This window comes from Festucalex cinctus, chromosome 7 (assembly GCF_051991245.1).
Source record: "Festucalex cinctus isolate MCC-2025b chromosome 7, RoL_Fcin_1.0, whole genome shotgun sequence".
NCBI classification, from domain to species: domain Eukaryota; kingdom Metazoa; phylum Chordata; class Actinopteri; order Syngnathiformes; family Syngnathidae; genus Festucalex; species Festucalex cinctus.
Window position 1 is genome coordinate 7683833 of NC_135417.1, and position 27620 is coordinate 7711452.

Below are 27620 nucleotides of genomic sequence, written 5' to 3' on the forward strand. Positions count from 1 at the left end.
GTCAACGCGGGGGGTTGATCGCACGTGCACGGTGCATTCCAAACTCATTGGGTGTTAAGAGCGAGGTGAGATCCTCTGATTATCACTTTTACGACAGCCGGGTTTCACCGCCTTGGAAAAGCGTAAGGAAGCGGGCCGGTGTTCCGACCTCGCGAACGCCTGCTGGGCCGCCGAGAGTCCTCAAAGTCAAACAGCCTTAAGTGGATCGTTTCCTTGCAAATTCAAGCTCCGTCCCAGCATGAGCGCTGTGGATTTCCTTGATAAACATTGACTGAGAGGAAGGCCATTAAGATCCCGGTTGGCCTCCTAACGTCACAGAAAGCGCTGGATTGTATTCGGGACAGTATGCGGACAAGAGGAATATTATCGAGAGGTACTGTATACAGGTACTGTTTGCGAGCAACGAAGCGCGACACAGGCTCTGTGACAGGAATGGTCGCCGGTCAATAGCTTTTTGTTTTCTCGTTGCAACAAGTCGGCCTTTTTCTCCCACACTTAGCCACGGGAGGCTTGGAAGCGCAGGCAAGACCTTGATGAACCTTTGGCTCCTGATGCCATGACACTTGTTTAGCTTGTTCGCAAACGTTACGGTCCGCACGGGGGCCAAACCGCATCGGTTCTGACTGGTCATGCTCCTGCATTCCTGCGTACATGTGATCCAAAGTGATACGTCGTTCCGATCAAGACGCCCATTGTCCCCCCCGCTCTCCTTTATGAGGACTTCTCACAGACAAAGACGTGGCTGAGAAGCTGAGAAACAGATCCCCTATTGATAAGGCCACCAAAATAGGACACTGCATTGTGTAACACTGTAGGTCCTTTGTGGACATGATGCACTGACATTTGACTTATGATCTCCTGGTGGCCAAATAAAATCTGTTTCAAATTGCAAGACTGTGGATGACTGCAGCGTAAAGAAGGCCAATCATGATTATACAATGGCACGTCCAATTCGTAGGAATTTAATAAGTCAATATTTTTGCACCGGCAGTGGCAAGAGTTTTGAATATATTTACTGTGTCTATCTAATCTAATATCCCTTTTGCTGTCTGTCTGTCTGTCTGTCCGTCTGTGTGTCTCTAATGAGCTAGGTAGGTAGCCTATCTATCAGTGAGCTAGCTACCACTAGCTAAGTAGCTAGAAATCCAGTTAGCTTGCGATCACTAGCTATCTATCTATCTAGTTGTCGCTAGCTAGCTGGCTCGCTACAGACTGTATGTATCTATCTATCTATCTATCTCTCTATCTCTCTATCTATCTATCTATCTATCTATCTATCAGTGATTACGTTTACATGCAGTCAACAACCCTTTCAAATATTGGCAATAATCTATTTTGTAAAGAGCATGTAAACACGTTTTCAAACACCAAATAAGTCCCTTGCGTTAGCCCTTTTCTAATCCGAATATTTGGGTCCTATGAACATGATCTGGGTACCTCCTTTGAACAGAAATTTGGTTTGTGTTCTGCGCATGAGCTATTCGCTAGGAATATTGATCTTTTGAATACAGGAACTACTTGTAGCTTATTCGCAGCGGCCATCTTATGTTGCCACACGCATAATGAGCCTAACTTGAATACGTTGATTTTAACCCGAATATTGAGTGCGTATAAACGTAGTGATTATCATTGTCAATAAAAAAAAATTTTTTTAAAAACACCGCTAACTTTGCTAATAAATTACTGTTATTCAGCTGAATAAAATGAGTTATAAGTTATTGGCCTATTGTAAAAATTCTACCAGCTCCAGAATTAGAAGGAAACATTTCAATTGGGTGTCTATTTTTGGATTTTTTTTTCCCCTTCCTATTGTTGGATTTATGGCTGTACATATACTGCTAGCGTAGCGTGTTGGCTGGGGCTTTGCGAGAAAGGAACAAAGCTGACAAGAAGAGGCCATGAGTGTTTTTCACAGGCTCTCCGGCCCGTGAATGACGCCCGCCACAGCTGATTTGGTGTAAGCGAGCACTATTCAACGCATGAAGAGGCCAAGAGTTGTCAATAAAAGGGCCACTTGTTCAGCCGGGCCCGACATCTGACTTGAGAGGGACATGTGGTCGACGAGCCCTGGTGCACACGGTCACAAGTCACCAAGGTTCAGCCTTATCTTTGCTACTGACCCTCTCACTTTCCAGACCAAGTGGTTATTTTAGGGCCCAAAGGATTCTGGTTTAGAATGATGACAGGAAATGACCGTATTTCCCAGAAGATTTGAAGTAAATGACGTTTTTTTCTTTTTCTTAATAGACTTTAACGAAAGAAAATGTGTCATTTTCATTGAGGTGATAATGAGAAGCGATTGTGTCAGCTTGCGGTTGGCATATTGATCGCGATTAGATAAAACAGAGCAATGGCAGAACATATGATGGGAGTTCAGATCAACCTTACATACTCAGGCTTGGTTGCGCATTACGTATGTTATTTATAACGACGCACGACTTGATGAATGAGCTCCTGTGACTCAATCCAGCCGCCTCATCCACCTCCGCTGTTAAAATCTCTCTTTGACGCCCTCTTTCCCGTCCTATTTGTGTTCAACTCTGTCAATTTGTAATTTGGGTCATTGTCAAACATGCCCCCCCCTCCACCACAATCGAGTATTAAACTGCATCATTCAACGCTGGTCCTCCCCGGCGCTTGTATTCAAATTAGACTTGCCGCAAGTTACGGGAGGAGCAACCAAAGACTTCTGAGCGCACGACAAACAGGCAACGCCCTTCAACTGACATTAGTTTTCTCAATATCTGGCGGCTTATGTACCGGGAAGACAATGGCGGGTGTCGCACGCTGACACGCTACATGCAAATACAGAACAGTTGAAAGCAGCTATACAAAGAACAGGCAATTATGGAACTATTGTTGACATGCTACTTGGAACGTGCGCACATTTTTGTAACTGGAATTTAATGGCAGCCTGTCGATGAAATAAAGAAGTTGGGCCTTTCACATATGAATATATATCAGTGATAATTTTGTCGACAAAAAGTTTTCGTCATATTTTTCGTCACGAAAAAAAATTTTCAGACGAAAATGAAACAAAAACTAAAATAGAAGCCATATATTGGGACGATGACGATAACTAAAATTGACTGAAAAGACTTAAATGGAAATGAAAACAACACAGTGACGAAAATTAACACAATTCAATCAGAAGGAATGAAACACGGTTGGGAGAAAAGAACCGCTCAGAAACTTTATTTCATGTTCAGACATGTTTACATTCGTTGTAAGATTAATCTGAAGCAATTATACACTTTTTTTATTTAGTTATAAGTTATATTATTGTCAGTTCAACATGTTTCATTGAACCAATTATCAAAGGCACCGTTGTATTAAATGTCTTGTGTGTTAAACACTTACAAATAGGTGTGTTATAACCTTCTGTATAAAAGTTGAAATGTATGCCGAAGGAAAATATCAATTAAACTGTCAATTTAGTCGACTAAAATTGCTCTTTTTTCGTCGACTAAAATTGCGCTTTATTTTCGTCGACTAAAATTGGATTAAAACTAAAATACAATCAGATGGCCAAATATATTATGATAAAAACTTTAATTAATTTTAGTCAAAGAACTATAACTAAAACTAAATTAAAAATTCTTGTCAAAATTAACACTGATAAAAGTTTTGTTTTTTGTTTTCTTACTATATCAATGCAAATGAATATACATTTATAAATATCTATATTTCACAAAATGTGTTTGTGTAGTAAATACATAAATATTAAATATGCTCAATGAAGACTCAAAATTGTTCTTGGGTGTGAATATTTGTTTGCCTAGACGCGCCCTGTAATGAACTGGAAGTCAGCTGGGATAGGCTCCAGCTCACCACAAACCGACTGAGGAAAAGCGGTATACAAAATCGATGGCTGACATGTTATGAGTTAACCCGATGATGTCATGCAGTTTGACTTCATCCCACAAATGACTTGAGACCAAACTAACAGCGTAAAAAAAAAAAAAAAAAAAAAAAACAATGCCTCTGGTGGCATTCAACAATTTTTTTTGACTACAATTACACGTTAAAGTGCAGTGATCCTCAAAGTGTGGTATGCAGGCTCCCTCTAGTGGTAGGCAAATGAATCATTGAATTAATTTTTCAAACTGTGTATCATCTTAGTGACTTTTTAAGAACTGTTGAAGCAGATTTCTCCCACCACATTGCATCCTTTGTGATGTGAAAACAGCATTCCACTACATTGCAATACTGATTTGCATTTGATTAATGTTCATCCATCCATTTTGTGCTGGAGCCTATCCCAGCCGGCTTCGGCCAGTAGGCGGGGTACACCCTGAACTGGTTGCCAGCCAATCGCAGTGATTAATATGTCATGAAATGATGAAATAAGAAGTTAAATCAATGAAAACGTAAAAGTGGGACTTCCCTCTTCAACCTCAATTTCAACCTCGATTTCTCGCATGGTCCATTGCGGTTTGGAGTGCCGCTGCTATGTTTCCTTGCCACATCATAGCGAAGTCACCGTTGATCCGGGCCGCCGAGCACATGAGTAGCCGTAATGACACTAATTGGCCAAAGAGCTCACTTTTCCTCTTTGTGGCCGCGTTCTGCACGGGGGTCTTTCCAGCCATCTGGGGTCCTACCCCCCCGACCCCGCCCGTCTTAGATCGATCCGCCACCTTACGCATTCCAAAAGTGAAAGAGGACAGCGAGAGGCATCGTTCCCGTTCATAAATAATGCGCGCGAGGCACGGGGGGGGGGGGGGGGGGGGGGGGTTGCGGGCTACTGTTTCTTTTTGTGTGCGTGCCTGTTTGAGTCGTGGAGTTGGAGCTCGCCGAGCCGCTATGAGGTCTTCTTGAGAGAATGACGCAGCGCCTGACACCTGACCCCGACCTTATCTAACGTCGCAGCAAAGAGAAGTTAAATAGACAAAGCATACAAACTATTAATCTAATTTTTGCTGAATTAGTACTTTTGGAATCGGCTGTTTGGGTTACACTGAATCAGATAACATCAGCATCCACGGTTGGCTCCATTTGTGTTCATTTCACAAATGGCGATTAGTGAGGCTTGACAGATCTCTTATTGGATGACACTTTGGTAAAAAAAAAAAAAAATGTTTTAATGTGTTTGGTGTTGAATTGAATGTGTTAGACGTAAATGTGTCTATTAATACGTTTTCAGAGTCACTTCCTTGAAGGGTGTCTGTCTGACTTCCGGTTTCTGCCATCTGGCCTTGTCCACATTTGCCCAGGAAAAAAAAAAAAAAAAAAAAAGACAGTTGTTTCTTTTTATCATGGCGGTTACGTTTCAAAAAGCCTGAACAGACAAAATCTGTGATGTAGTGATCCTCACTTCTACTGACTGGATGTGCGTGACTTTAGAAGATGGGCCCACTGAGGGACGTTGGAGTCGGCAAATGGGAGTGTAGATTTGACTGACTGTTATCTTGCTAAACCATTCATGTCAAACGTTGGCTAACTCGGCATCAGTTGTGGCAAGTGACGGGTCATGAGTGACTACAGAGAGTCCTCGAGTTACGTCAGAGTTCCGTTCCTACGCTAGCGATGTAACAAGAATTTTCCCATTAAAAATTAGCATAAAAAAATCTAAAATACATTAAAGTAAAAAAATAAAAAAAAACAAGATGTATGACTGTTCGACTGAAGTCCAAGTCTTTGCTGATCTTCGTCTGTGTCTCTCCTTTCTGCGATCTTTTTATGATGTCTAGCTTCGTTTTCATGGTATTTGCTTTTCTTTTGGCTGGACCAACACTGATAGAAGACGTAGATTTCTTCTTGGGTGCCATGATGTGGAAAAAAAGAGGGTGAAAAAGCCAAAGATACTCCCACAAGTGTACAAGCGCTAGCATTAGCTAAGGGCTAAATAGGGTAAACACTGCGGCCAAAATGGCGGACGAGGTGCCAAAATGACGGTTACCTTTGTTCAACAAAGTGACTGAACGTGGACTAACGCCAGCGTTTGTCCTTGGCCGCTGGTAAAGGGATTACAATTTGTTCTAACTAGCGACGATAGGCTATATTAAATTAAGCTAACGATGTTGACTCTTCTGTAGAAGTGCAGTTGAGTACCTCAAAGCCCTGTTGACACGGTTCCTCAAACAAATCTTGTTTCGACAGAAACGTCTCAAGACATGCGAGCGTCCAAAGGAAGACGCCGAGGACGTTTAATGGCTGTAATATATATGCCAAGTCTGGAGTGGCGCTCTGGCGCTAACACAGGGAGTTAGCGGTAAGCGTAGAAGAAGAATCAGCGAAGAAGACGAACCACTGATCTGAATAGCCGGTTATGATCGGCATACGATCCTATACATGTACAGTATCGAAATTAGAGAACATTTGAGACAGTACTTAGTAGAAAATAACAGGGGTCTAGCAACTGAGCAGTAAAAGAAAAGTAGTTTAACACAGTAGTCTGCTCGTGAGATTGGAGGAGTAAGATGGCTGTCCTGTCGCTTCAATGGCTTGCATAGACCTCAAACCAATGATACTAGTTCCTTTGATTATGTATGAAATGATCCTTTAACTTTGGGCATTTTTTTTTTTTTTTACACACGTTGCTTTATTAAAATGTGACGTTTGTTTTTACATCTCTTTCGGTGTGCGGCGACCAAATGTGGCCAATTACATTTTAGTTCACTGGTCGATGCCATCTGACAATGTCAACATTTCCAGCATCAAAATAGCTGAATTTGCGTAATGGATAGTCTTTAAACGATATCTGAAAATTAGGCTTTTGCTAAATTTGATCAGAAGGGGGAGACGAAGCTCCCATTTGGCCTTATCAGCCTTTTTTAGTTAAGGTAGGAGCGTTAGGTGATAAATCCCTCCAGGAAATATTAGCAAACATCCGTTTCAGATTCACGCAGCAGCTACTCTGCATCAGACCGAACGCAATTTCACTTTTAATTTGGTCTATTTTTAATATCTCCATAAACCTCGCTGAGCGTAGCCGTCACCGGCGCCATCGCATTATACGACGGCCCGGTTGTCCGTTTTAATAGTGGCAAAGTCAATCAATTTTTTATGAGCTTCCACGTGAAATAGGTGCGAGAATTAGGTCACGTCTCCGCCGTTTGAGAGTCGCGTGTAGCCTGCAGTCGATTATTCGAGGTGGATCGTCATCCATTCGTGAGGTTTTTCCTCACTCTTGTCTCTTGTTGTTCTCTCTCCAGCAGGAAGCTCGCAGACATCACATGGCAAACATGCATAGACAATAATTAACAACACCCAGCACGAGCCCTCGCAGCTGACTTTGCTAACAGTGTGGGCTGGGGGCACGTGACCAAAACATATTGCAAAACATGGCATGACAAAGCGCCGTGTTATCATCTTTTGCTTCAACGTGATTACCACATTCCAAAGAGGTGCAATTGCCTTTGAATTGGCCTCCGCCGAGTTTATTGCAAGGGAGGGATGGTGGGCAGCCAAAAGGAGCTCTTCACGGACGAGGTTAATGTGTGTCGGTGCTCACTTGTCATCAGTAATTGAAGGGAGCGACTTTTGAAAATGAGGTGGCGAGGATGAGGCCCTTTAATTAGATCGAGACTGGTGCAGGATTAGAAAAGTGGAGCATGCGCCACAGTCGGCTATACATTAAGGGGCACTTAATGTCTCAATTGTGTGTGGCATGAGTGACATTTTGGGGGAACACCGGTTGATTTTATTAGGCATCACTTAACCACGGAGATTTACCTCTTGGAACAATAATACAAATCCCTATGTAACACTAACTGATGTCTCACTTCCTCTCCATTATACAGTATGTGTGAATAACCTTACCCGTGTTATCGTTGGCTCAGCTTGGGCAGCAGCTCAAAGAGATGCAACGTATCATGGAAGCTTGTCGCCATCTAGTGGTGAATATTCGAGTCAAAATGATGACGACAACTGTGAAGGGAAATTAGCTGTTTAAAAGCAGAACATATAAAAAAACAGACCATTACTTTTTACAAATGACAACAATTAACCAACACGGACCTGGAAACTTTCCATTTGCTTAAATAAAGTTATACAATAAAAACCACGCCTAATCTTCCATTCCTGACGATTTTCTTTTTTTATTATCCAAACCCATAACATATTTCATGTTTTTTGTAGGGCACATTTGATTCCCTTTTGTTTGTTTCCCCCTGGCTGTTGTATTGAATTACTGGGTTCTCTGTTCAATAAAGCATTTATTTAAAAAAAAAAAAAAAAAAAAAAAAAAAAACTACGTGACCCCGGAAGTAAAGAAGCTTTTTTTTTATTAATTTATTTTTTTTGTAAGATAAATAAATGTTTTTTTTTTTTAAAGACCACGTGACAGAAGCAGCGGAAGCAAAACACTTTTTTTTCTATTTTTAAGTATTATACAATGAACAATAATACAGTGTGAAATCTGCAACATGAAATAAAATAATAATAAATAATAAAAAAATATTTAAAAAAAACAAAACAAAAACAGCATGCATTCTAATACTAAACTGTAGGGGGTAGCAGCGTACTGGAAGTCCTTTAAGTCATCAGAAAATGTAGTAGAAGAAGAATGGCCAGGAAAGTCAGCCTGTCCTGCACGTGTTGATCCATTCACGTCAGCGTGCAAAACAACCTCGAGGATTCAAACAAAAGACTTAAAAAAAAACGCAAATAAACAGAACTCACCCGCTAAACTCCACCGATTGCTGATGCGAGGTCGCTTGGTAAGTATGCAGACCATTTATTTGCTAACAGCTTGACGTGTCTCGAATCTTGGTGAGCGCTTCCCACTTTAGAAAGCTAACGTGAGCCGGCTTGGAACCACCGCTGGAACATCTAAATATTAAACGGAGCCGTGACGTTTACAAACCCACAAGTGGGTTACACACGGCGTGGCCGTGTTAGCAAGGTGAAAGTGTGCAGCAACCGCTAAGCTAGGTCAAACTCCCGCCATTCACTTGCGTGGGTTAAATGTAGCTGACGTTGCTTGAATTACCTGATCGTACAGGTAGTTCCTCTCACTATTTTTAGAATAACTGTTGAGATGTGCATGTATGCATTCACTAAACGCAGTTAACACTGAATGTTAGTAATAACTACTCATCCCTGGAAGTCGGGCCGACAGACGTGGATCATTGAAAAAGCTTGTTGGTGAGCTTCTGGCATCGTTTCCATGTTTGTCATTTGCCCTTATGCTTTTAGCTAGAGTTGTCACAATTACACAAGAAATAGGTCATCAATTTCGTTCACAACTACTTTGATAATTGATGGTTAGTGGTTGAGAGTTTGTTTACCTTAAATTTGTCCAAATCGACTTATTTCTGCCTCTCAACAGTAAATATATCCAAACATCTTGTGTTTCTGCAATATAATGCTTCCCTTGCACATGGTGAGAACAAACGTATTGTATTTTATTGCTTTTGCCTGGGACTAGCATACAATATCAACATTTTGAAATCCAAATTATCCTCACAAATTACAACAATCAAAAATCCGATGCTGTTAAATGAGCAGAGAGCTTCCTTTCGCCGAGTTGATCGTTAATTTGACTTGTGACATAAGCTTGGAATTGTCCATTTTCTGATTTCCGTACCAGCTTGTGGATAGGGTGCGGTGTGACCGGATCAAATTCCCCCGCCCCCATCTGTGCTCTCCCCGTCCAGATCTCCTCCTATGCCACTATGAAGTACATCCTGGTCACCGGCGGTGTGATTTCCGGCATCGGCAAGGGCATCATCGCCAGCAGCGTGGGAACGCTGCTCAAGTCGTGCGGCCTTCACGTCACGGCCATCAAAATCGACCCGTACATCAACATCGATGCCGGCACTTTTTCGCCATACGAGCACGGTCAGTCATCCGGACGTGTTGGCTCCCCTTTTGGCCTAGTTTTTGTGCCACGGGGTGACTATTTGACCCATTAATGCCTACTAAATGTGAGTATAGGTGAGGTTTTTGTGCTGGACGATGGCGGCGAGGTGGATCTGGACTTGGGGAATTACGAGCGATTTCTGGACATCCGGCTAACGAGGGACAACAACCTGACCACAGGGAAGATCTACCAGTCGGTTATCAACAAGGAAAGGAGAGGAGACTACCTGGGCAAGACGGTGCAAGGTGAGAGCGATACTGTAGTTTGTTTTGTTTTGTTTTTCACTTGACTGTTGTTTGTTTAGATGAGCCAGTATTGGTCATTCAGGTGTAAAGCAGCCATTACATTTATTTTTATGACCTCATTAGTTTTTTTCCCCTTTCCAGTTTATTGTGCAGGTTGTCAGCGTGTTTTTTATTTATTTATATACTTTTTTTTTTTTTTTTTTTTTTTTTTAACGTACAAAACCTCATGATTTACAGTAAAAGTTCTCAACTTTGACCTTTTAAGTAGATAGGGTTTCCGTGGGTCATTAAAAAGCTCTAAAGGTCATTAAATTGATTTTTTGCTCAAATGAAGGCCTTAAATGATATTAAAACGCATCGAATATGATGTCTAGCGACATTAAAAGTTTATATACAGTTGATGTAAAACGTTATTCATGCTTTCCTTCACATACAACGTTGTGCAAAGGAGTCGCTATAATGCAATTTAGCAATAATAAACGTGCTAAAAATATATATTTATGTATTTGTGGTCATTGGTTGTAATTTACAATTAACAAAATGGCCTGTATAGTTATGTTGTTTCACGTTCTACCAATTGCTTTGAATTTGAAAAGAAAAATGTACTGTTCCTGTCACCAATGTTCAACATGAAACGCTAATGCCACCTAGTGGTTGATATATTACCGCAGCACAAACCTGACTCAATATTTCACACTTAACTGTTTCTGCATCATTTTAACTTCAAATAAGTAGGAATTACGGTATCAGTGAACTAAATGATACAGCCACATTTGTATTTTAGTAGCCATATTTGTCTACTTTTATGTTAATTAGTAGTATGAAAAAAAGTTTATTTCACATTTAGTGTGTGATAAATTTTCGCTTAATTGTGATTTAGCTGTGGAAACGTGATTAGTTGCAATTAAAAAGTAATCGACTGACAGCCCTTATATACAGTATAAACAATATATGCATATGTGCTGTATATGTTTATTTATGTACTTAAATGTGTGTATATGGAGTACAATGTGGACATTAAACTAGTTTCAAGTTTCATTGAAAAGAGCATGGGTAAGTATTAAATGTATTTATCAATACGTGCAGAAAACCCCCGGCAGACACAAGCACCTGGTAATTGTTTAATTTCCCCACATTTTCCAGTGGTTCCTCACATCACAGATGCCATCCAGGATTGGGTAATGAATCAGGCCAAGGTCCCTGTGGACGGTGACGGCGTGGAGCCTCAAGTTTGTGTCATCGAGGTCAGTTTGCTTGCCTTTTTTTTTTTTCATTTTCGTCATTGCCCTGGTTGAGCTCTTATACTCTGCTGCCACCTGCTGGCTGTTTCTGTAATTACTACCTTTTTTTTTCACCCGTTCTCGGCAGTTGGTAGGATGCATCAAAGCCTTCTGTATGCTCTAGCATAAAAAACAACAACAAAAAACGTATAAATCCATCTTTGGGACACTGAATACATTTAAAATGGAACGTATTTATACGTTTTTGGGAGCAAACGAATTTAAGGTATTAAAACAAAGTTAACCAGGTGACGATTGTATTATTCACCATTTTGATAACAGTATTTTCTCTATATTGATTATCAGCCTCATTGAAAAAAAAAATGGCAACAAACATCTAATATTTGCAATAAATACGGTCCAACAAATGTTTATGACCCATATGTTGTTGGTTGTCGCGATCTGTGTGGAATCAGGCGAAAAGTTTTTTTTTTTTTTTGTCACAATTGTGTTCCACGCTCTTGTGTGGGTGTGCACAGCTGGGGGGCACGGTGGGAGACATCGAGAGCATGCCCTTCATCGAGGCCTTCAGGCAGTTTCAGTTCAAGGTGAAGAGGGACAACTTCTGCAACATCCACGTCAGCCTCGTGCCACAGGTGAGTGAGGCGCCGTCCGTGCTAACGGCTGCATGCGAGCCAGGCCCGCTTTGACAGATTACGATTCATTATCGATTTTCATACCGGGTTATTTTGTTGTTGTTTTTTTAAGGTGATTACAGTACAGTAAAGTGCCATAGTTGTAAAGTGAAGTGCACTCTTAACTTTAATATCATAGAAAAATTACTTAGCAGATAGCATTAAAGTAGAGAACATTCACTTTGAATAGTTTGGACTCTTGGTTTTTAAGTAATAAATAAAATTGAAGTAAAAAAATCAGACCCAAAAGTTCTATGGTAAAATATCTAAAATAATAATTACTGTAAAAGTGTTTTATAGTGTTAGAAATATCTGACCTTGTTAAATACAGAGAACAAAAATCCAAAACATTTTCTTTTTCTTAATGTGTTTGACAAGTTTTTATATATATATATATATATATATATATATATATATAACCAATAAAACAAATAAACGGCTTGACTTTGAATATATTTGCATAACAAGTATTTTAATACAGCGTCGGGTGTGGGGGGAAAAAAATTGTAGTACCGAAGTATTTAATTTGACTTATTCAAATGAGTATAAACCTGAATTTGTGTTTCTCATCTTCCAGCCAAACACGACAGGAGAGCAGAAAACCAAACCGACGCAAAACAGCGTGCGGGAGCTGCGAGGTCTCGGCTTGTCTCCCGACTTGGTGAGAGTCGAGCGGAAAAAGGCCCCGCCCCCGAGACAAAAATTCCGAGTTGAATACACGAGTCCGATTTGTGCTTCAGATCATGTGCCGTTGCACGACGCCCTTGGAAACGGCGGTGAAGGAGAAGATCTCCATGTTTTGTCACGTGGAGCCCACGCAGGTGACTTTCCTGCCCAGGTAGAGAATCGGGTCGGCAAAGAAATCGGTGTGATTGAAAAACGCTCGCTCCTCTTTTGCAAGGTGATCTGCGTGCATGACGTGTCTTCGGTCTACCGGGTGCCCCTGCTGCTGGAGGACCAGGGCGTGGTCAGCTACTTCTGCCAGAGGCTCAGCCTCCCTATTGAGATGCGGCCTAGGAGGATGCTCTACAAGTGGAAGGAGATGGCTGATAGGTGGGCACCTTTTTATTTATTTATTTTTATTTTTTATTTTTTATTTATTTTTAAACACTGACTTTATTATATTATTACTAATTCTACAAATTAACTCAAATGTAGATAAATATGCTTTTTTTTTCTGCCTCAGTTTGTAATTTTTGACACATAACGCTGCTAATTACAATGTCTATAGCAAGTAGGGATGTAACGATAACGGCAGTATCGTGATATTGTGATATTAAAACTACCACAATATATCGTGGTCAACATGTCACGATATTAAAAGCAGCACGTCTGTTTATAAAAAAAAAAAAAAAAAAAAAAGATTTATTAAATTTATTAATTTATTTGATAAAACAATTTATTTTAATCATTCTATTTTCATGATCATACTGAACTATATAATTTTCAGTTAGTTGATGAGAGATGCAGATGACCTTGGAAGAACTTGTTTTTGTTTGATATTATGAAGTGAAAAATTAACATCAACTCATTTGCTCCCAAAAACGTATAAATACGTTCTATTTGAAAGGTTTTAAGTGTCCGAAAGTCATATATATATATTTTTTTCCCCCCAATTCTAAATGCTACAGCATACAGAAGGCTTGGTTTGATTCAGCCTCTCTACTGCAGACAACGGTATTTATTACAAAATCGTCCAGCAGGTGACAGCAGAGTATAAGAGATCAACCAGGGCCATGTTAAAACAAGCTGATTTCCACACAGTTCTAAACAAATTTGTGAATAATGTTAAAACTTAGCTATATTCTTATTCTAATGCTAATTGCTGCAAAATGAAAACGGATAGAAATATACTTTTTTTTTTCTCCCCTGATGAAAGAAGAGACCAAAAGGCCGCTAGGGTATCGTCTCTAGCTCACCCCTGACCCTCAATGAGGACAACTGAGCTGCTCTTGAAAATGCATGGGGTAAAAAGAAATAAAAAGAATACTAAATGCCGTTAGACGTGAAAAAAGAAAAGATCAATTGCACGGCGAATAAAAGATTTTGTGGGCCGATAAGTTTCTTTACATCTTGGCGAAATGTTAAAAAGTCCGCAAGGAAACGGAATGTATCGTTTTAAGACGTGAATTGAAGCGGCTATAATCGTTTCTTGCAGATGGAAGAGTCTGATACCTTGTTGCACTTCTGTGATTGCTGAATGCATTAACATGCTCTTCTGTTCCTCCCTTTTCAAATGCACTCTGCGTAGCTGATTGCTCAAGACAAAAAAAAAAAAAAAAAAATGAAATGCTCATTCAAGTGTGGTCATTTATTATGACTGACGCAATGCGCCCTCCTCAGTCAGCATCTTAAATAGTCTCTATTATAATATTCGTCTTGCTAGATTGTGTTCAACATATTTGATAAGAGATGAGCCTTTTGTTTTGAATAGAATCAAATGTCTTGAGGGGAAAATAGGAGGACAAAGCCATTGTATGTGGAGTTGAAAACGAATGAGCTCAATTAAGCAGCTGTCACACCAATGTTGTGTTTTTTTATTGTTTTTTTTTAAATTTATTTTTATTTTTATTTTATTTTATTTTTTTAAACCTTTCACAGTGAATCTGGCCCATGTGTTTTTGCTGTGTGTCACATGACACAGATTAGCAGAGACAATGTTTTACAAAATCATATCATTTTCATCTCGTTTTTGTTCATGAAGTAAAATGTCCGTAGATTTTTGTCCAGTTTTTATTAACTAATTTGCTCCCAAAAATGTGTAAATAATTGTTTTAATTTTTCCCCTGATGAAAGAAGAGACAATCTTTCTTTTGGTAGGTTCCATGTTTTTATAGCAATAGAGCACAATATTCTGTGGGCCTTGCAAAATCAGTCAAAATTCAGGAAAACAGCCGGGAGCGAAGGTGGTTGCTTCAATGAAAATGGCTGCCAGTCAATGAGTTAAGTGAAGGACATTTTCGTCTTGTCTACATTAGTCAACAAAAATGAATACTGATTTAGTCCCAGTTATTGTTTATTAACTCATTTGCTTCCAATAACGTGTAAATACATTTTTTTTTAATGTTGTGTCACAAAGACGTATTTATACGTTTTTTTGTTTTTATGCTAGACCATACAGAAGGCTTTGATGCAGACTCTCAACTGCAAAGAACGGTTGCAGAAATGGTAGTTATTACACAAACGGCCAGCAGGTGGCAGCAGAGCAAAGGAGATCAACCAGGGCCATCTAGAAAAAAAAGCTAAATTACTTAGAATTTTAAATAGATATGTGAAAACTGATGAAACTTAGCTCTCTTCTAATGCTAATTGCTGCAAAATGGAAACAGATAGAAACATACTTTTTTTTCCTGATGAAAGAAGAGACTTTAATCTTTCTTTTGGGAGGTTCCATGCTTTTATAGCAATTGAACACAATATTGTGTGGGCCTTGCGAAATCAGTCAAAATCCAGTAATACAACCGGGAGCGAACGGGATTGCTTCTGTGAAAATGGCTGGGAGTGAATGAGTTAATGAGGGTTCTAGTCTAGTTTTAGTCTGGAGAAAAAATGTGTGTAGATGTAATTATTTTTGGTGAGTTTTTGTTGACGAAATTAACACTAACTCGCGTGCTGATTTGAATCCACGCTGACATTTCTCGACGTTTCAGGTCAGACCGCCTGCTGGAGCACGTTTCCATCGCCCTGGTGGGGAAGTACACAAAGCTGTCGGACTCGTACACGTCCGTCATCAAGGCCCTGGAGCACTCGGCGCTCGCCATCAGTCACAAGCTGGAGGTCAAGGTACGGAAACGTGCCGTCACCGCCGCCTGTCGGGATGTTTGACGTCTGTTTATACGCGACGTTCCAGTACATCGACTCGGCCGACCTGGAGCCGGCCACGTTGCAGGAGGAGCCGGTGAAGTATCACGAGGCCTGGCAAAAACTCTGCAGCTCCAAGTGAGTACGTCGTCGTCGCCACTTGATGGCAGCAGACAGCCGTCTGGTACACACATGTATTTACAGGCTTTTTTCTTTTTTTAATTTAATTTAATCGAGTTCACAACAAGGTTATTTGAGTTAACTGAAACTAACGGAAAAACTAAAATTCAACAAACAATTTCGTTAACGAAAAAATAAAAATGTGAAAACTTAACAAACTACATATTATGTTTACAAAACTAGAATTATAGTAAAAATGTCCTTTGTTTTACTCTTTGGTAATTAATTTAATGCATGAGCCTTTGGGGATAATTTTAAATGTTATTTTAAGTAGATTTATTTTGATAATAACCGGAATAAGGACGTTTGAAAGTGTCATACAGAAGTGACGTCATCAAGCAGCAGGCAGTAGAAAAGCACCTTCATATGACGTCGCTCCCATGCTGTAATAAAATAATACGCATTTCAAAAAAATAAAACTAATACTGAAACTAAAACTAAGCAAAATTGGGGAAAAAATGAGTGCATTATACCAGTTAAAAAAAATATATAGAGATATCAAAAAACAGTCATGACTTCAACTTGGGAGACAGCCATGCCGCTCTTGCCGTTTGCCACTAATCTGCATTGCCGGTTTGTCCAAAATGAGACCAAAAACTGGTCTTTGGCGGTACAAGGAATTCAGCCTGACACCACCAATAGACTAACATACAGCAGGAGTAGCATGGCTCAGGTGCTAGAGTGGCTGTCCCCAACCTGGAGGTTGTGGCTTTGTTCCTCAACCCTTGAGTAGCTTTTTTTTTTTTCCCTAACTTTGCCTTGTTGATGTTGTCTTGTTGCACCACAGCGGCGTGTTGGTGCCCGGTGGTTTTGGTGTGAGAGGGACAGAAGGCAAGATGTTGGCCATAAACTGGGCAAGAAAACAGAATAAACCCTTCCTCGGTAAGAAATGAAACACTCACCCGACGGCATAATAGCAACACAAATTCATGTCAAGTTGTTTCGAGAGCACTTCAGATAACAAATGACTGTGTTGCAAAATAATGCTTTATTGTCGAGCAACAATGCGACGTATTTGCATGAACTTGCGCAACTTCATCAAAAAATGCCGTCCGCCTTGTTTTGCGTTGCAGGTGTGTGTCTGGGCATGCAGCTGGCCGTGTGCGAGTTTGCCCGCAATGTTCTCGGCTGGGAAGGTGAGACATTGTGACATAACGAAATATGATTCCCTCTAGTTTGGCGTCACGTTTGGGAGGAAATGTGATGCCTTTTTTTGGTTTTCTTTTCTCAGACGCCAACTCCACCGAGTTCAACCCGGACTCTAAATATCCTGTGGTAGGTTGGCCCGCTTTTTTTTTTTTTTTTTTTTTAATTCCTCCTGTGTGTATTTATCTTCACACCAACAACAGAGGAAATGATTTTTTTTTTAGAGGCATCCATCTATGATGTCAGTGTGTGCAGAGATTTGTCGATGTCGACTTTCATCATTTGTGACCGTGTTCAGTCGAAGCGCACATTAAGACTATGAAAAATTATCTTTTGAATGGGATGGAAGAATGTTCTGAACTGTTTCCAACACCATATTAATACTTGGACGGGCCACCCAAATAAACTGGCCACTGCCCAAGAAGGTTTCAAGAAAATTGTATCGATAGATAGATGGATGGATGGATAAAGATGAGAGCGATAGATAAAAGATGAGATATGCAGACAGATGGACAGACAAAGATGGGACGGACGGACGGACAGACGGACAAAGCTGGGATGGACGGACGGACGAACGGACAAAGATGGACAAACATGGGAGGGGCGGCCGGACGGATGGACAAAGATTGGACGGACGGACAAAGGTGGGACGGACGGATGGACAAAGGTGGGACGGACGGATGGACAAAGGTGGGACGGACGGATGGACAAAGGTGGGACGGACGGATGGACAAAGGTGGGACGGACGGACAGATGGACAAAGATGGGACGGACGGGCGGACAAAGATGGGACGGACAGACTGACAAAGATGAGACGGACGGACAGAATGGACAAAGATGGGACGGACAACAATGGGACGGACGAATCGATGGACAAAGATGGGACAGACTGACAGCCGGACAAAGCTGGGACAGACGGCTAAAGATGGGACGGACGGACGGACGGATGAATGGATAAAGAATAGATGGATGGATGGACAGATAATAGGCATTAAAAGTCTTCAATTTAACTTGAATAAACCTGTATGCATGATGAAAGTGCTTGCCTCTTTAATTATGGGTAAGTGGCCCTTTTTTTTTTTTCAATTGCAATTATTTGTTTTTCTCTCCAGGTGATCGACATGCCAGAGCACAACCCGGGCCAGATGGGAGGCACGATGAGGCTCGGTCAGAGGCGAACCATCTTCAAGTCCCAAAACAGCGTACTGAGTACGTGCGCACTCGTGGGGGACGTCTTTACGCTCCCGGTTGGAGCCACTTTTCATGAATTGTCCTCGTCGCCCTTGCAGGAAAACTCTACGGCGACGTGGACCACGTGGACGAGCGGCACAGACACCGATTTGAGGTGAGAGGCGAGCTGAGGCCCTCTTTAATCAAGCCCGATTTTAATCTGCGGCGGCAAACTCGTTGACATCCGCTTTTGGAAGATGATGTTGATGTCCCCCCTGACTGCAGGTCAACCCTGAGCTCAAGCACCACTTTGAAGAGAAAGGACTTCAGTTTGTCGGCCAGGACGTGGAAGGCCAGCGCATGGAAATCATTCAGTTGGAGGGTGCGTGCGTTCAAAAAAAAAAAAAAAAAAAAAACCTTCCTAAAATCCAATAGTTGAACATTATTGAGAGGTTGTTATAATTAACTAAGATTATATTGAGTTTGCTTATTTTTGCTGCATGGAAAAAATGTAATTCTTTCGTTGGATAATGAGTCATTTCTTTAGATACACGTTAAATACCGCAATAATATCGATATCACGATATTCAGCAACCTTATCGCATATCGGATGTTTTTCCAATAATTTATAGTCATCAGTGGAAAGGTGGTTGGGGGTGGGGTTAAACAAAAAATTGCTGAGAAGCACTGTATTAATTAGAAGTCAAAATTATTCAAATTAGCATTAATTATGTGCACTCCTTGGCCACCTGGGGGCAGTATAACAGATGCATAGTACAGTACTGTCGACCCAGCTCCTTTCTGTGCTTCTCTGTACAGCATTATTACTCGTTCTTTGCAGAGGATAAAGAATATATGCAAGTACACGTCTACATGCGTTTGTGTTTAAGTATCTGTCGCTTAAAGGGTAACAAGGTTGGTGTTCTTTTTTAATTTAAATTTTTTTATGTATTATTATTATTATTATTATTATTTTCAGAGCATTGCTACTTTGTGGGCGTGCAGTATCACCCCGAGTTCACCTCCAGGCCCATCAAACCTTCCCCGCCCTACTTCGGTCTCCTGCTAGCCTCGGCCGGCAAACTCCAGAGCTACCTGGCCAAGGGCTGCCGCCTGTCTCCACGGTAACCAGCACAAAGCACACCCGCGCACGTGTCTCGGTTGTCGCGGTAACGCCGCTCCTCTCCTCCCGCTTTGCAGGGACACGTACAGCGACCACAGCGAAGGCAGCTCCCCCGACGTGGACATCGCCGAGCTCAAGTTCCCGTCCTTGTCGTGAGGTCGGACTGCATGTTCGACAAAACGTTTTGTTTTGGGGGGGTTTTCCCCAACCTATCGGGTAAAATGTACACAGTTGACTATTTATATACTCTTGGGTGAATGTATAAAGCTTCAAGGGACGTCGGAAATAATGTTTTTGTTGGTAGTTATTTGTTTATGAGCGGCAGCATAATGTTTCTTGTCTGGGGACGGAATCGTGACGAGGAGCGTAGTTTTATTGTATCACGCGTTTAAAGCGGTTTTACACAAATGAATTATTTTGCATTGACAAGCGATCTCCAAGGTCCAAGACGACGAGCAAATGGTTGGGTGTCCTGCAAACTACCCCAGTATGCAGTTTAATGTACATATCCATGATTTTTATTTACACTGACATTTGAGTGTATATACAAATATTGTCATAATTGGACAGGAAATACTTCAGGTTCACTTTTATCACCTTTGCCTTGATGAAATAAAGAAACAGCCTTAAGTGTGGCGTTTCCTGGATTTTGCCTTTTGCTGTCATTTTAACCCCAAACTGACACCTCCTTCATCGAGAACTATTTTTTTATATGCATATATGGAATTTTTTTTTTTTTTTACACACACGACTGTAATGATCAACTTCCTCTTTTCAGGCTGCACTGTTCTCCCCACAAGCGGCTTGAGCCTGTCGAGATAAAATCATCAACGCTGACTCATATTCACACTAAGTATGTCTTCATAACAGAGTACACAGACCGATTTTAATAGTTTATTAAACTTGAGAAACTTGAGCGTTTGAAACCCTTAATAATAGTGAAGGGAAATTATAAAAAAAAAAATTAAAAAGTTTTTTTTTTCGTTTTTTTTTGCCTGAGATCATTCTTTACTGCACTACTCTTTCCCCAACTTTTGATGTGTTTTGACTGGGAATATGTCATTTCTAAGTGAATATAAATGTGGGTCTATACGGGGTGGGAAAACGAGCAAGATAGGACTTCCGGTTTTCCACACAGCCGTTTCCGGCCACTGCTAGCCGTTTCCGGCCACTGCTACCCACGCCCCCAATAACCGCGTGCTCCTCGGGGTCTCAGCTCTTAAATGCTTCGGACAACTGAGACAGACACACAACGCACAAACGAGGGGATCGCGGCCCACACGAACCGGAATCCAAGTTGATGAGCAAAAACCCGGAAGTTGGAAGTCCTGCCTCCTCCCTACACCGGAGTACAAGGGGGTAAAAAAGGGCCAACGAAGGTTTATTTTCTAATAAAGCCGCTCTGCTTTCCATCTCCCAAGTCTAGTAAATTCACTCACTTCTCCCTGAAACTGAATATTTCATAATCTTTTCATGAAATGTTTGTCGTCCCTTGACTAACATGTCTGCCTCCACGAGAAGTCAGAATATTAGGAACAGCCTGCATTACAACAATGCGTCTTTGTTTTAAAAAATGCTCTATATCTTTTTCTCAGGGCACTGAAACTAGCAGAGAAATGTATTGCTCCGTGTTATAGTGATGTATTAATTATTTTCAACAAAACACCTTGAACCTCGTTTGTAAGTCCGTCTGCACAGGTGTACCTAATGAAGTGACCTCCGAGTCAACACAAACCTCCCACGTGTGGGCCGCGCCCACCGATGACGTCACGCCACTCCTTTCGGTCCTCGTGTGTGAACAAGCAAATTGTGAAAGCGACTCGGGTCGGCCCAACCCCTGAGTTGAAGGAAGCGCGTCCGTGTCGGCTGGAAGAAAATCCAAGTCGCATTCGGGTGCCAGCATATGGCGCCTAAATAAATAGGCTTTTTTTTTTTTTTTTTTTTTACTTCCGCGGCCAAGCCTCGCGACGAGAATGGACCCGGGCCTGTGGCAGTACCAGTTCCGCATCATCATGCTGGGCGACTCGACGGTGGGCAAGTCGTCGCTGCTCAAGCGCTACACGGAGGACGAGTTCCTGGAGAGCATCGACGAGACGGTGGGGGTGGACTTCTACGTGCACTTCCTGGAGGTGGAGCCCGGGGTCCGGGTCAAGTTGCAGTTCTGGGACACCGCCGGCCAGGAGCGTTTCAGGTAAGCACCGGAACGGAAATGACTTTGAAGTGCGCCGCTGTGGTCAGGCGTCCGCGGTTAATGATTTTGCACATCAGTTTATTTCCGGTCCTGGTTGCGAACGCGCAACCCAGGGGCACAAAGTCGGAAGCACTTTTGACGCAGCCCACACGTCGTAAACCGAATCGGAAACCAGCTGTTGTGCAACAAACAGTCCCGCCTCTTCCGTGGCATATACCCCATTGTGACGATTCGGACGTTACATGACGTCATCACAGGGGGACATGTTCACTCACCGCCGTCTTTATTGTTTTATTTTTTGGTAAAGTTAATATGTTGTCTGGAATTAATTTGATAACGTCAGTTTTTCATTAAAAGCATTAAACCACATTTTGCCACTTGCTGTCGACTGAAAATGACATCACGGGCTCGGTAAACAGAACGACCAATCACAGCCCTCGGTTTGGTTTTCTCTCAAATGTGCCACTTTCTAAACTAGTAAATTTGCCGCTTTAGAAAGTGGCAAATTTGCGAGGTTCAAAAGTGGAAAATTAGGAAGTTTATTTTTTATTTTTTATTTTATCTTAATATTGACCCTGCCCCCCAAAAAAATATTTATACGTGGCCCTAATACGCCGTCGTACATTTGTATGTGGAAAGTTCCTCAAAATTCCTGTCGTAGATTCTACGACATCTGAAGCCGGTACTAAATAAAATTAAAAAATAAAATAAATAAAAAAAGGGGCCTCGCGGCGCCTTTTTGTTTACGTGCTTCGCAATGCGGGCAGTCACCTGATAAAGGTTGTGAAAGTAAGAAATTCCAGCCAAGCAAACTTAATCCTCTTACGGGAAAGCGAAAGCTCAAAATGTCTGACGTCCACCGGGACACTTTTTCAGGTCGGTGACGCGCTCGTACTACCGCAACTCAGTGGGAGGCCTGCTGGTCTTCGACCTGAGCAACCGCGCGTCCTTCGAGCACATCCGGGACTGGCACGCCGAGGTGTGCGAGCACGTGCTGCCCCACCGCGTCCTCTTCGTCCTGGCGGGCCACAAGAGCGACTGCGACGGCGAGGGCAAGCGCGCGGTGAGCCGCGACGAGGCCGAGAAACTGGCCGCCGTCTTGGGCGCGCCCTACGTGGAGGCCTCGGCCAAGTCGGGACACAACGTCGCGGAGGCCTTCGAGCTGCTGGCCCGCCGCATCTACCGGGGCCTGAACAGCGGCGAGGTGGACCTGCACGAGGGATGGGACGGCGTCAAGTGCGCCGTGCCGCTCGCTCTGCACGAGCACGGGAGGTCCGGACCGGCCCGCAAGAACAAAAAGAAATGCTGTGACTAGACGGTTCGCAAACTCTTCTGCGACATGGTTCACAGTTTTGCGTAAAAAGACAACAACAACATTTTGATGGACTCTCATAGAAATATATTCAAATAAATAGGGATAGCCCATACGCGGCCAATGTAAGCCGTTGACGTCACAGGGCGGCCATCTTGTTACTCCCGCCTCGCGAGCAGACATTACAGTTCGGGGGGGGTCACTATTTTTAACAAGTAAAATAAATATATAAATAAAATTAACAAGTAGACGGTAAGTGCTGCTTTGAAGCCCCCTTTTTCTTTTTATCGCTTCCTTCCGTAAGCCTCAATATTAGATTTGGCAGAGAGGCATCTTTTGTTGTATTACGGTTATGATTCTTTAATTAAAAAAATATATATATACAAGTTTCCTCCTGTACTAAACATCATTAAGCATATAATTTATACATGTCTTTAAGGCGAGTTGTAAAATGCCTGAAGTCCTCTTGTTTATGTTTGATAAATTTAAAACACTATAAATCATGATATTTCTACAACGTACTGTTTCAAATATTCCCCAATTTGGATACTATAAATGTATAGGATGGTATGGCGAGAAATATTTCTTGGGAGGAGCAATATGGCGGCCTCGCGACCGCTAAAGTCTTGGCCTATTGGCTATCCAGTTATGTAATATAGATCAGCGCAGATAGCCCATACACCCCAATGCAAGCCATTGAAGCCACTGGGCGGCCATCTTACCCCTCCCATCTTGAGCAGCCAACTATAGTATTTCAAGTATCTTTGTATTGATTTGTGAGCGTTGGAGTTTTATTTTTTTTCTTGAACACGTGATCATATGAATGCATAGACTTAATATATTTGGCAAGCCTTCACCATGGCCTTTAATTTGAGGTATCACTTGCTGGGTTTTATTGCGGACTGATTTTTTTTTTGAAAACACATTGGAATATTGTGTCGTGATTTGTATGAAATGCAACTGTGAAGCTGCTCACAAGTCAAAGAACATTTGTTATGCGTCGTGTCATTTTGGACAGTGCTGTATCACTAATGATTTTTGTAAGATTGGTTTCAAGGGAAAAATATTAAAATATATATTTTTGGTCACTGTGTTATGATGATCTCATACATATTTGGAAAGTGCTCATTGTGGGCTTTCGTTTGAGGTATGACTCCATTATGGTTTGTTGCAAAAATGATTTGTAACCATTACAGATGAAATTGAATCTTGGAATAATAAAATTGAAGTTAAAAACTGCAAAGCTTTTAGTCAATATTCTAAATTTATGCAGATTTGTGAGTTTATGAACCATTTGACAATTGAATAAATTTTCAAGCAAAATTTTATACGACATACAACTTAATTTAATGTTTTTTTTCTGTTATCATTTTAGGGTATATTAGTGATGGATTAAGAGAGCCCTTATCCTGACCTTTGAGATACAACACAATGTAGTTTTGGTGCAAATATTTTTTTGACTCTGTTTATCATATTATCCTAGCAGGGTTTACTGTATTGGCAAATAACTTAAGAGATTCAGAAAGTGCTCACAGTGGGCTTTAATTTGAGGTCTGACTTAATGTACTTTATTGCAAAATTCATTTTTAACCTTGGGAAAAACAGTACAAACAGTTTTCTTTCCGTTTCCGGACTTTGACCTGCACCATGACAACAAATACAGTTACAGAGGACGTTAGCCACGTTTACCCCCCAAAAAATGTTCACAACTACTTCGACTGTCTGTCACACAAGAATTTTGTGTCGTCGTTGAGTCATCCAAATTCAGCAGTTGTCACAATCCAAACAGGTGATCAACTTTATTGACATTAAATGTGTTAACAAAACAGGAAGAAAACCAAAACAACAAGAGTACATTAGCACGTGATGCTGCTGCAAAATGAGGAAGACATGACAATGAAATACTAACGTCAACAAATCTCCTTTCCTCAAACCATGATACCTAAATGAGAGAAAAAAACAAAAAAAAACAAGGGTGGGCTCGACACAAAAAATGGAGTCTTGCTACTTTTTGGTTGTCTTGCGGATCAGGGCCATCCTCTAGAGTAAAAAATAATAATAAATCAATGAGGTTTACTTAAAGCGGATGATGGAGATGAAGGAATGTGTGGGTCGTTACCTGTTTGTGAGCCTCTGTGGTGCACGCCTTCTTAAAGGGCCGGATCTCGTCTGACCCGTAACCCGGGATCCACATGTTCCATTGATGCTCTGGGGGGGGAAAAAAAAAAAAAAAAAAAAAAAAAAAAACACTCAAAATTTAAAGAAAAATATACATTTACAAATGAAACAAATCCCATAAAAAAATATATATATATATATATATACATATGTATGTATGTATGTATTATTGGAGTAAAACCGATAAATTATAGAAAAATACTAAAATAATATATAATGTAAGTTACATGCCACTATATTATGATCATGTATTTGTAATTCAAAGAAAATAAAAAAAAAATACACATTTACAATTAAAACATATCTTATAATATATATATATATATATATATATATATGTGTGTGTGTGTGTGTGTGTATTATTGGAACAAAACCAGTAAATTATGGCAAAATACTAAAATATTACATAATGTAAGTTAGATATCACTATATTATGATCATTTATTAGTGATTCAAAGAAAAATACACATTTACAATTAAAACAAATCCTATAAAAATCTATCTATATATATGCCGGCGTATAATTGGAACAAAAACAAATTATAGCAAAATACTAAAATATTATATAATGTGAGTTACATATTATGATCGTGTATTAGTAATTCAAAGAAAATTCAAAGTAAAACACACATTTACAATTAAAACAAATCCTATAAAAATATATATACATATGTATTATTGGAACAAAACCGATAAATTATAGCAAAATACTAAAATATTATATGAGTTACATATCACTATGATCATGTATTAGTATCAAAAACATGTACAAATGGTTCAGAAAGAATATATAATACACAGCCATGTGCAATTATGTATTTTATATTCTTTTATGCATACAATTGACATTTATTGAAATGTATTTGTGGGGGGGGGGGGGGGGGCATTTTGTGCATTATACTTTTTTTTTTTTACTTAGTCAGCTATTTAATCACAATTTTCTTTCTTGCTAAAATTGGCATCGGCCTAAGAATAAAAATACAATTTGAAGGTCAGCTAAGTGTTCCTTTGCCATTGAGTACAATTTGACGTCGTCACCGTGACGACGATGAGAGTAAAAATCTCACCCAGGTGCAACTGGACGTCTTTGACCTCCAGGCTGTTGGACTTGCGATGGCGCGCCAGCTGACAGGCGGCCGTCACCACGCTCTCGATGAAGTCGTCGGCGATCTGCAGCAGCATCTGCGTAATAATGAAATTAATAAAATGAATTAGTTAAAATGGTGCGGAAAAACAAACAAACAACAAAAGCGAGACGAACCTCCTCCACGTCCTCATCCAGCTGCTCGTTGGGGTCGATTTCTCTCACCAGGTCTTGAAGCTTCTTCTTGCTCAGCACCTTGAAATGCACCATTTTCAAACAATTTATAGGAAATGTCCTCGCTTCGCCGTATGACGTCACCGCACCTGACCCACCTGAGATCCTTCGGGGCTGCTTCTGCCCGCAGGACCGGGCGCTCCGATCACCTTGGCTGCCGCCGCGGTGCTGTTGGCCATGCCGGCGGCCTCGGGACGATTGGCGGGTTGCACAACTAAGTGCCGGGTTACTTTCAGATCGAACGCTGCGCAGAGTGTGGATTATGTGCACAGCGGGACCGCGTCCATATATCTGCAAAAAAAACAAGTGTTTCAATTTTAAACCACATCGAATGATTTCCAAGGGAGATCTTGTGGCTAACGTGCAAAGGCGATCGATGGCGTGTTATGCTAAAAACAATAGCAACCGTGCAAAGCTTTGCCGTTAGCCGACGAAGCTAACGTAACGTTAGCCGTCCGCCGCCGTGCCTTTTTCAACACAGATCAAACGCAGCTCGGCTAATCTTCTTCTTACCCAACTACGCAGACATCATCTATCCATGTTTTGGTGTCGCCAGAACGTGGAAGCTGTGAGATCGATGCACAAAAACACACCTCGCGCTGGCTTCAGAGTAGCGAGCATCAAAAATAAAATAAAAAAATACAAGGCAGATTTTTGTTCCCACCCCACTACTTCCGGTTAATGGCGTCTACTTCCGGTATTAATATAGCTTCCACCTTCTGCCACTTGGAGGATAGATTGTGTCATTACAACTAAATAACTTGCAGTTAATATCGAAATCCTTTTTACACCAATACAACCAAAAATATATAGTTTGACTAATAGAAAAAAAAGTTCATATTTCTTTCTACTCCTTTTCCGAACATGTTATATATCTTATATTTGTTTATATCGGTTTTATTTTTCTTATTTAGTTGTTCTTTTTTTCCCCGATGAATGTGCGAAAATAAAAAATAATTTATTTTAACCATATTAAAACACAGTAGCGTAGTAGTAGTAGGCCTCGGTTTAAACCAGAAACAAGACAATACACTTAAATACATGAATAAAAACATGCACTTAATAACTATCCCATTACTTAATAATTATCCCATTAAAATATACATTTACGAAATTAAATCGTTCCAAAACAAGAGTTAAAAACAAACAGCTGAGACTAACTGTGGCTTACAAAAGATAAGTTAGGCCTTATTATTAAACGATAAGTACACTCAAAACAGGTTTGACCAGGCC

At 40.9% G+C, this 27620-nt stretch overlaps 4 protein-coding genes across 4 annotated transcripts in view; 3 read left to right on the forward strand and 1 right to left on the reverse strand.

The window, feature by feature from the left end:
- Positions 1-9561, forward strand: part of LOC144022634 (polycomb protein SCMH1) — a 107114-nt gene extending 97553 nt beyond the window's left edge. Inside the window, exon 18 of the mRNA XM_077527602.1 lies at positions 9536-9561. Coding sequence (XP_077383728.1) covers positions 9536-9546 — 11 coding nt within the window. The 3' untranslated portion in view covers positions 9547-9561. The remainder of the gene's footprint in view (positions 1-9535) is intronic.
- On the forward strand, positions 8482-20035 carry ctps1b (CTP synthase 1b). Its single transcript, XM_077527605.1, has 18 exons — positions 8482-8663; positions 9603-9786; positions 9883-10053; positions 11197-11297; positions 11813-11929; positions 12546-12629; positions 12709-12789; positions 12870-13021; positions 15619-15751; positions 15819-15907; positions 16737-16831; positions 17023-17085; positions 17181-17224; positions 18208-18304; positions 18385-18440; positions 18551-18647; positions 19245-19389; positions 19466-20035. The coding sequence occupies exons 1-18, from the start codon at positions 8649-8651 to the stop codon at positions 19542-19544; spliced, it is 1803 nt and encodes a 600-aa protein (XP_077383731.1). The 5' UTR covers positions 8482-8648; the 3' UTR covers positions 19545-20035.
- A 558-nt stretch (positions 20036-20593) lies between these two features.
- Positions 20594-23982, forward strand: rab42b (RAB42, member RAS oncogene family). Its single transcript, XM_077527610.1, has 2 exons — positions 20594-21579; positions 22456-23982. Exons 1-2 carry the CDS (start codon positions 21362-21364, stop codon positions 22892-22894), a joined length of 657 nt encoding a protein of 218 aa, XP_077383736.1. The 5' UTR covers positions 20594-21361; the 3' UTR covers positions 22895-23982.
- A 680-nt stretch (positions 23983-24662) lies between these two features.
- taf12 (TAF12 RNA polymerase II, TATA box binding protein (TBP)-associated factor) lies at positions 24663-27070 on the reverse strand. Its single transcript, XM_077527611.1, has 6 exons — positions 26901-27070; positions 26486-26678; positions 26331-26408; positions 26137-26251; positions 25011-25099; positions 24663-24931 (listed from the first exon to the last, which is right to left on the reverse strand). Exons 2-6 carry the CDS (start codon positions 26564-26566, stop codon positions 24896-24898), a joined length of 399 nt encoding a protein of 132 aa, XP_077383737.1. The 5' UTR covers positions 26567-26678; positions 26901-27070; the 3' UTR covers positions 24663-24895.
- Positions 27071-27620: the final 550 nt, after the last annotated feature.

Excerpts from the sequence above, each read along its gene's own strand:
- ctps1b (XM_077527605.1), top strand. Across the intron at positions 9,787-9,882 it reads TTTTTCGCCATACGAGCACG|GTGAGGTTTTTGTGCTGGAC; the intron begins GTCAGTCATCCG and ends ATGTGAGTATAG. Across the intron at positions 18,441-18,550 it reads GGCACAGACACCGATTTGAG|GTCAACCCTGAGCTCAAGCA; the intron begins GTGAGAGGCGAG and ends CCCTGACTGCAG.
- rab42b (XM_077527610.1), top strand. The coding sequence starts at position 21,362 with ATGGACCCGGGCCTGTGGCAGTACCAGTTCCGCATCATCATGCTGGGC. Across the intron at positions 21,580-22,455 it reads GCCGGCCAGGAGCGTTTCAG|GTCGGTGACGCGCTCGTACT; the intron begins GTAAGCACCGGA and ends ACACTTTTTCAG.
- taf12 (XM_077527611.1), bottom strand. The coding sequence starts at position 26,566 with ATGGCCAACAGCACCGCGGCGGCAGCCAAGGTGATCGGAGCGCCCGGT. Across the intron at positions 26,252-26,330 it reads TGGATGAGGACGTGGAGGAG|ATGCTGCTGCAGATCGCCGA; the intron begins GTTCGTCTCGCT and ends ATTATTACGCAG. Across the intron at positions 24,932-25,010 it reads CCACAGAGGCTCACAAACAG|AGGATGGCCCTGATCCGCAA; the intron begins GTAACGACCCAC and ends TTTTTACTCTAG.